General features: G+C 39.2%; 1 protein-coding gene across 1 annotated transcript; it reads right to left on the reverse strand.

Moving 5' to 3' along the window:
- Window positions 1-2,312: 2,312 nt before the first annotated feature.
- Window positions 2,313-8,422, reverse strand: LOC140229140 (uncharacterized). The gene is made up of 4 exons (XM_072309406.1): window positions 8,104-8,422; window positions 4,965-5,434; window positions 3,539-3,972; window positions 2,313-2,757 (listed from the first exon to the last, which is right to left on the reverse strand). Exons 1-4 carry the CDS (start codon window positions 8,420-8,422, stop codon window positions 2,313-2,315), a joined length of 1,668 nt encoding a protein of 555 aa, XP_072165507.1.
- Window positions 8,423-9,481: the final 1,059 nt, after the last annotated feature.

Consider the following 9,481-nt stretch of genomic DNA (forward strand, 5'->3'; position numbering starts at 1 on the left):
TTATCTTGTGAAACCTTAAAGATCTCTTGATCTTACACAGGAAGATTACATTTCCCTACTGAAGATATTCCAGGATAACATGAACTTGGATGCAACCAACTTCTCCTTATGGCAGTATAAAGCTTCAAATGAGACCTATGGACCGAAAAGCTATATAGGCCTACACTGACCGTCCAAGACATGGGCAGTCGGGTAGTCAAGCTTTTCCTCCATTATCAGCTGATTATTAAGTTCGATAACGTTATAAGTTCTTGCCCTGTTTTACAATGAATATGCAACAATAAGGATTACTGCCAACAAGGAAAATAAGCTCTCTTGCCCTTTTCAGTGTATATAGGAACGGTAAGAATTCACGTATAGGCTGTATACAAAATTCTCTACAAGCCATTAAACCAACATTATGATATCAACTGAAGGCCTATAGGCTCACTATACTACAGGCATAGAAGGAAATGCTCAACAATGTATAATTATGCAATATTATGTGACACGTAAAACAGGGAAACTAACAGCAACAAAAATGACAAGTTACTCACTGTATCGCGCATACACTTTTGGTACATATTTTGCAGTATTACAATATTACAACACAAAATTGAAGCCAATGGAGACAAAATTACTTTGCAAGCAACCAACAATGCATGTACATTTAGGTGAACGTACAATGATAATGCAGGAAGAAAATATAAACCAAATGAAGTCAATGCTGTCTTCAGAAAATAATTAATCTTACCGGTGATGATTCCTTTCTGTGAGGTAATGTCCAACATTATCTTTTCACAAAAAGCACATGTAAATGGCAACAGAGCATGCGGTCAATAACGTCTTCTTTTCCTGTCCACAATGACTAGGATAAAGTAACTGGCGTTCAGCGATCGCCAATGGGTAAACGTTCATGGCGGAGCAGAGGGGAGAGAGAATTTCCAACAAGACTAGAAGTTTGTGATGTCATGTATGTACAACCTTGCGTATCCGGGCAATTACCCCCAGAGGGCAATTACCCCCCGGCTAAATACTGGTTAGTGGTAAGGTTAGAGTTAAGATTAGGGTTAGGGTTGGGTTTAGTGTTAGGAGTTTGGGTTATGGTTAGGATTAGTTTCAGGATTAGGATTAGGATTAGGGACAGGGGAAGGGTCCGGGGTAATTGCCCAGGGGGTAATTGCCCTAGACCCACAACCTTGTACTAAGATGAAAATAAACCTTAAACAGAATTCCACAAAATTCATTCTTTTAATAAAAAGTAAGTGGGACAAGAATAAAAAAAGCATAGTCCCCCTGTGAAATTTTTCCCAAAGCAAGAGCAAATTCAATCAGATGCACCAAATGCATGGTGTGGGTCAATGGGAGATGTTGTGGACTCTTTGGCAGCCTGCAAGCAGTTAAAGCAATTTGTTGATGTTGTGTAAGAGATGTCACGAAATGTGCAATCCTAAAGACCATGGCAGGGAATACGAAACTGTAGAGAAGTTTTGCTACATTGGAGATAGGATATGCTGGCTACCAGAAGGAATAAGACAGCAGCTACACACAACTGACAGGATTTATGTTGCCTTCGGAAAAGGTTTCGTGAACCCCGTTAATGTTGAAGTAGCAGGTTTCATGCCTGCGTGACGAAATGGATGACTTGTATGGAATTGAGACACTGGCAGCAAAAATACACAGCGTGAGGCCAATGGCAATAGCTGAGATGATTATGGTATTATGAGTCGGGCATACACGTTGACAGGAAGGATGGTGATCTCCTTCAGTCTGATATATGCCTCGTGGAAATAGCTTTTGTTGAGAACAAAAAGGCTGGGCAGATATGTGTTTTGTTTTGTTTGTTTGTTTGTTTTTTGTTGTTCCATATTCCACATTTCAACAAATAAACCATAAACATAACAATACAAAAGCATGTAATTGTTCAATACAACATTATTAAGACAATTAAACATGTGATATATGAGGAATCTACATAGACGCATTGCTTGTATAAGGTGTTTATAGATATGGACATGGGGCTACGAGAGAAGAAGACGAAATTGGCTTTGGAAAACATCAGCTTTTCATCTGGCAGGCAGAAAACCTATGGGAAACAAGACAGTGCATGGAGGGAAACAGTTCAATTAAGACTATCTGGACTCACCAACAATCCAGTTTACAGAAAGTTTGGGGAACGGCCATCGAGGAAATAAATCGCGCAATCCCATAAAAATGTGGGAAAGTGATATTCATAATGATAAAACAAGGATTAATCAACGTGTGGTAGAAACACCCAGGGCTTAAAACGCCATAATATTTACATCACACGATGTTCCTCAAGGCACAATGAATTAAGTTGCCTTCAAAGATTCATCTTGCATGGCCGGGATGATTCCTTTCCGGAAGGTGATATCAAACAACTCTTCCACGTCACCGATGTTTGGGTACTCATAGATCGCCCATTTCAAGTACGTCTCAAATTCGTTCCAGTCTACCATGCCATCCTTGTCCATATCGATGGCGGCAAGGGCCTTCTTGGTGTCGGAACAGCGATAGCAGGAGAAGTAGGGTGCCATGAAACCGTTGTAGAAAGAGTCGAACTGCAGCATGTCGTCACTTTTCCCGTCCCTCAGATCCCATTCGTCCCACATCTCGCGGACTTTCGCCAGCAGGCTCTTGGCATGTGAGCTTTTCACTTGAAACTGATCTACGGCATTTCTCATCTTTTCGTCCAGACTTCCTCCAGCTCGATCGAACAGCAAGGCCAGACCCACCATACTCATGTACTCTTCCTTCCTGCCATATTGTGAAAACAAAAATGCATATGTATTTACTATACTGTGGATGCTATGGATATATGAATAGATATATATATATATATATACAATATTGTTTTATATACAATATATATGTATATATATTATTTTTATTATTATTATACTAATCATAGAATTATGTAATTATCAAGGCTCGACATCAACAAATTTTCGTAATCAAATTGCAGTAAAATCATCAAAATTACATTTTCCGAATGCCCGCAAATGAAATTTCGTGGCCCGAAAAATATACGGAAAAGCGTAAAAGATACAGTAATGGGATAAAACATCTAAAATGATATGATTAAACCATGATAATTATGAAAGAATTGAAAGTATGACAAAGTGCGTAAAATATCATGTAGGCCTACGGTGACTATTAAAGGAATACGAAATCAAGGGAGTAAAACGTCAGAAAGTGAAATGATTTGATAAAACAGCACATTACTATAAACCTAGATGTAATTATGACGTAAAGATTGGCAGGTACATTGTATGTCAAAGAGCTTCAAATGGCAGTACGCTTTCTAACTTTATTCATACTGAATTACGGCACTATAACACGATTTTACATGACACAACATCTTCATGAAATAATCATAATCATTTATGTAGGGTATAACTGTACTTCTATGAGCGCACAGAAAAGATCTAGAGGAAATTCATGATAGAAAACACTGGTTCTTCAATTAGACTGTAAAAATGTACTTCAGCAAATTGATTTTCTTCATAACTATAAACTTCGCAGTGGGTTCTCTCACCTGCCAGTCCTCATATCTTCAAGAATCAGCTTTTTCATCTTGTTGGCCAATTCCAAGGTGAACTGGGGATTATCTCCAAAGAGATTAATTAATCGGTGACGGATCATCTCCTTGCTGGCCATGGTGGTGATCCTCACGGGCGCCTTCTCACCAAAGAATCTGGCCAAGTCAAAATCTTCAGGCTGGAGGGTAAAGACGAAATCGATGGCGCGCGCTCCAAAAATCGGCTGCTTGATGTGTGGGTCTTTCCCTGTTGTGATTTTGGTGACGTTGATGGCGGCCTGGCGAAGGTAGGTGCAGTTATACTTCTTGAGGACCTTCTTGTTGCCGAGGCGAATGAGATTCATCAAAGTGACACAGGAGGAAGCATGACCAATTGCAGCACCCTCAGTACAAACGCTGGCCCAGACGCCGTTCGCACCATCCATCAGAGCCTTTAATTTGGAATTGGAGAAAATTCCCTTTTTAATCTTCATCTCATGACTGACAGAAGTGGGAAACTGTATATTATGTTATCATAACAATGGATGCACAAGGAAACAAATTCGCAGCACAATACTCTGATACTGATTTCATCTTTTCCATCTTTGTTCGGTCTTTACGAGCTTAAGATTTCAAGATGTGGAAGAAGACATCTCGACAGCGGCAGAGCAGTTGATTGTACAAGACGTGTTTAGTATGATTTATTGCGTTACAGTAGACTGGTGTTGAATGCAGAGCTATACTACAATATAAGGCGTTGATTCCAGTAAATTTTCATGAGGCCTCCGCATCGATATTGCTATTTACAAAAAAAAAATCTCTTCACAAAAAATTGTTTTTGTAATTTTCTTGCGCTACAGTCCTTTGAACGACAACGGGCCCTTTCAAGGATTCTACGCTGGTGGCGTGGGTGGGGTGAGCTTTATGCTTGTTTCCGGTTATGCTGGTTGACTTGGCTAAAAAAAAAAAGATGATTATGAAGGACATTACGCTACAATTTAGAAGCTAATGAAATTCATTATGGATAGATGGGTCTCGGATGGGTCTATGTAATAGACCCATTCGACGGATCAGTTTGTGTACGACAATCATGACTGGACTGCGGTATCTCGCGATCCGGCCCCAATAAGCAGATCTTATCCATGCATGTATTCACCAGAAGCGTATACCCAAGTTCAGTTCAGTCAAGTCGGATATCTACTCAAAACCAGGAAATAATGAAAGAAATGGTTAAGTAACCGTTACATGGAAATCGTCTTTTTGCTTGACTATAATAGATAGGCAGCCAACCAGTTAATAACTTGGCTTAGATGAGTCTAGCTGATGAACCTTGCTTGCAACATTTATTATTTAGTGTTAAGATTAATTTGTTCCTCTCAAGCATTTCTCCGAGAAGAAGTCTATCACACTTTCATCTGAAACGATTTGTTGAATTTCAACTCACCTGTAGCACAGATGTATCACAGTTGCCATACTTTTCATGGACGTGAACCAGCAGATGTCCCTTCCACCTGTTGTCGTCCATGATTTTGCGGATGTACCGCGCCCACATGCCGCACTCCTCCGGCAGGGCTTTACCCATGGGCTCCTCAAACACGATCCCAAAAGGACGTCGATTTTGCGGCAGTTTGGCAAAGAAGGATACCACCTTAAAGAGTCTGACAGAGTGTTTAGGCATCACGTCGCCTATATCTCTGAAATTGAACATCACCTTGGCCTTCGAACTGAGGTTCTCGTAGCACCAGTTGTTCCACTTGCTGAGCAGTGCGCACATATTGTCTATGGAGAACTTGTTGAAATCATATACAGAGTCGCCCAGGTCCACCTCAAAGATCACGTTGTACAGACCCGTTGGTTGCAGTTTGCGGATACCAAGAGGAATGTTTGTAGTGTCCGGTACCTTGTCTTTTGCGCCTATTTAATGTTCAAAGACCAAAGAAAAAGAATTAAGATTTTTTTTTTTAGCTTTAAATAAACATCATTAGAACGTATTAGTTTTTTGTTCTTACTATTTCTTATGAATATTTCACCCAAAGTGTGCAATTCTGAAAATGCAAAATCTCCCTCGCGTGAGAAGGGCACACCGTAACCCCCTCCCCCTTCCACACGCACCTGTTCAGTAACTTTCCACTTAGCACTTTTGAGATTGACAAATTTCATCAAGAGTGTACAGTATATATGTCCCCCCCCCCCAAAAAAAAAAAAAAAAAAAAAAAAAATTACAATCCACTTTTCGCACTGATAACTCCCAATATGACTAAACCGTCTAAACACTACTCCAGAGTCTTAAAATATAACATCTTTTTGCAAAAGAAAACCCATTCAATTGGTTAAGCGATCACAAAGAAATGTGGATTGTTGTAAAGCATGTCATGAGACTGATTCTTCCAAGTTTTGCACTTGGATGCTCTTGGAAATCCAAATTAACGTGTGAGCACAATAGACAGAACTTGGAGGGAAGAGACTTCTGACATGCTCTACAAAATTCGTCATTTCTCTTTGACCACTGAAGCAAATCGAATGGGGTTTTCTGTAAGATGTGGGCAATTGTTATAGTTTCATACCCTGAAATTGAATTTGGATTTATTTACTATTTTTAAAGCTACCGTTGCGGAGGGCACCGTTGTATTTTTTTTTATTTTATTTTATTTATTTATTTATTTATTTTTTTTTTTTTTTGGGGGGGGGGACATACGGTACATCACATCTGTCATGTCCATTCCACTAAACATGCAAAATATTCCCTCATTTGGGAGCGATGTGCCCTTCCAGTCTCTCCACCCCCCCCCCCCCCTTGCCAGTTCCCTTTTATTCGATTCGATTCGATTTGATTCAAAGTTTATTTCATTTTCCGACAAAACATAAGTTACACTTCTTTTGACAACAGAGAATAAGGTAAACAGAACATTATGTATTGAAAAGAATGTACAACAATTGAGGACCTTATTGTAATTATACATTGTTGTAAAAAAAGAAACAGAAGTGATCGAAATGAAGTACATGACCAAAACTTTGCTTAAAGTGTGAAAAATGGAGAGACCCACTAAAAAGACAGAGCTTGTAGAATGTGGGCCCCTCTGGAAAAATAACATCAATGGGAAGATTAATTGAAGCATCATAAATACAAAAGGAAAAAAAAGAAAAAGAGTTTATAGATGTAATATAAAGACCTACTTTTTTTGGTTGGCAACTCCCTAGATATTCCACCGAAAATTGTTCTAGAAAATTTCCAAGACATCCCTTCTATGGGAGAGTTGGGGATGTACGCCTCCCAAACCCTCCCCAACTTTTATGTCAAAAAAAGTATGGTTTCCAATATACTATGTCGATGGTAGTTACGAGTAACAACGCGATGTTTTGATTGTCGTTGACATCATTAGTATATCTCCATCATTTTCCCATCTTCTCATCTACTATTTCAATTTGGTAAGAAATAACATCGATGTTAAGGTTAGCTTCCATTCTATTGAATGAAACAAAATGTCACTGTATATTTATCTTGCAATTCACTCATATCCGTGTTTTGGAAATACTGCCCTACTTTGGCAAAAGAAAGCAAGTGACATACCATCCGAATTTGAGTTGATGTTTTTTATAATTTACATAATGAGCTCTTCTTCCAGGCCAAATGTCATGCAGAGACACTCATCCTACTAAGAGATATGTTGGATAAGCATCATGATAGTGCATTGACGTCAGTGTAAATGACAGACACATTTTGCTCTTTTACAAGAAATGTCACTTTTGTCACTTGCTTCCTTTTGCCAAAGTAGGGCAGAATACATTCCTCTGGTATCCTCCTTCTAGACTTAAAATATTTTACACTCTAATCGAAAGAAAATACCAGTTTCCCTGCAAAACTGACACCCACATAAGCGTCCCTGGGGAAGGACAGCCCGTGCATGATCACATAAAACTTTAAAGCCTTCTTTATCGGTATACACATTTCCAGAGAACGTAATTTCTTTCCATTATTCAGATGGGTCAGGAAAGTCCATTTCTATATTGAAGTACATTTTTCAAAAATCTTTTTGATCGAGTCTGCTCTTTCAGAATCTATCAGTAACTTAAAAAAAATATCTCAGGACTTTCGGTGTTTTTATAATGCAAGGATACAGAACAGTTCTTTGATTTGCCAAAATGATACTATGAATTATCATGGTGGGAAACCGAAGAAAACATAGCTTTTTAAGTATAGTTTTTTGTTTTTTTTTTCAAGTTGATGAAATTCTTCCGTTGAGTTGTTTCTATCGCAATTGATTCGCAACAATATGATTTGTTAATCAGTTGCAAGTATGGGTTTCTCCTATAAGTGACGTAATAGTGAGAGGTATACGGAAAATATCCATAACATAATATGTTAATATGATTACTTATGTATGGGCTATGTATGTGTGTATTTTTTTTTCTCATTGTAACTCAATAATTCAGAATACACTGAATACACTGAACTTCACTGGTGCTATGAATAACACAATAGAACTAAGATATTTAAAGCAACCATTGTAATAATTATATGTATTTAGTTATCTAAGAAAAGAAAGAAAACCACAATTCTTGCGTGGCTGTTAAAAAGTGAATACCTGCAGTTATCTCGGAGAAGGCCCAGAGATCTTCGGAATTTTCCCCTCGCTCCTTTATCTGCTTAACGAAGTCATCATCCACGCGGGTCATGTGGGAGAAGGAGGCCACGATGGTGTGTTTAAAGCCGCACTTCTTCACCTCTTCATAGATTTTCCACTTGTTCTCCAGGGTGTGGCCCCGCAGCTGCGCTACGGTGCTTTCCCGCATCGAGTTGTCCAGCACGAAGAGGTCCAAGTCGCGAAGAACTTGATACTTGCCAAGAACTTTGGCAACGTCCTTCTCGTACACTGTGCCCAGAGCTTCGACTTTTGATGCCATCTTGTCCGTCTACAGTTGCAACTGAAAATATAATTTTTCATTTTTCATTTTACCTTTTATTTTTATTTTTTTCACTTATTTTTCCCCGTTTTGTAGGGCCGGCGGAACTGGGGGAGGGGGGAAGGCTCGGCCCCCACTTTTTTCGGATTGTACATAGGAATATACATGTATAGGGTCTAACTACTTGCCTCCCCCCCCCCCCCCCACTTTGTTTCTGTTTGTTTGTTTATTTGTTTGTTTGTTTTTTTACCCCGGAAGTGGTAACAGAAAAAAAAAAAACGTGGTTGAGCTTCGTTTTGTGTGTGTGTGTTGTACAAGAGGGGCTTGAGGGCTTTGGGTTTAGAAGTGCGGGTAAAGGCCTTTTTGTTTTGTTTTGTTCTGTTTTTTGCTTGTAAGCTAGAGAAACCCGGAAGTGGCAGTAGAAAGTTACGCTGACTGGCTTCTTTTTTTTTTTTTTTTGCTTGTTAGCTGATGAAACCAGGAAGTGGTTCCAAAAATATAAACTGCCCTCCCCCTCCCCCTCCCCCCGCGACACACACACACACACACACACACACACACACATGCTTTCAAAACGTGGCGTCTCATCCTGAGTCCCATACTCTATGTTGCTGTGCCCATGATTGTTTTATTGTGTACATTATTCTACACTGATTCCTTGTGGTTTCTTTTTATGAGAATCTTATAGGAATATCTTGGAGAATGAACTTGAAGATAACTCCTGTTAGAATCTAAAACTGGTGTACATTATAGAGTGGATATGTATACAGCAGCCTACACTCAAGTACATAATAAATCTGAAATGATGCTTGTACTTTTGAATGAAATAAGTCTGTAAGCTTCATTACCCTCATGCGGTAAGATGAAATCAAAGAAAACGACTGTGATATAAGACTTTTGAATATAATACCTCAAGTGTGTGATTTTGATGTATAGGCCTGCCACCTAAGTCAAGGCTTGCTTCCACCGAGAGCGTGGATGGTAGAAAAAACACTTAGCGTGAAGAGTATAACACCACTGACGTGAACAGCAGCCGGTTTAACGTTCGTGTAACGACCA

Source organism: Diadema setosum, chromosome 5 (assembly GCF_964275005.1).
Source record: "Diadema setosum chromosome 5, eeDiaSeto1, whole genome shotgun sequence".
Taxonomy (NCBI): domain Eukaryota; kingdom Metazoa; phylum Echinodermata; class Echinoidea; order Diadematoida; family Diadematidae; genus Diadema; species Diadema setosum.

Bases quoted from the DNA above. Each gene is read 5' to 3' on its own strand.
- LOC140229140 (XM_072309406.1), bottom strand. From the start codon at position 8,422: ATGGCATCAAAAGTCGAAGCTCTGGGCACAGTGTACGAGAAGGACGTT. The intron at 5,435-8,103 runs GTATTCACTTTT...AACATTAAATAG, and splicing joins CTTCTCCGAGATAACTGCAG to GCGCAAAAGACAAGGTACCG. The intron at 2,758-3,538 runs GTGAGAGAACCC...ACAATATGGCAG, and splicing joins GAAGATATGAGGACTGGCAG to GAAGGAAGAGTACATGAGTA.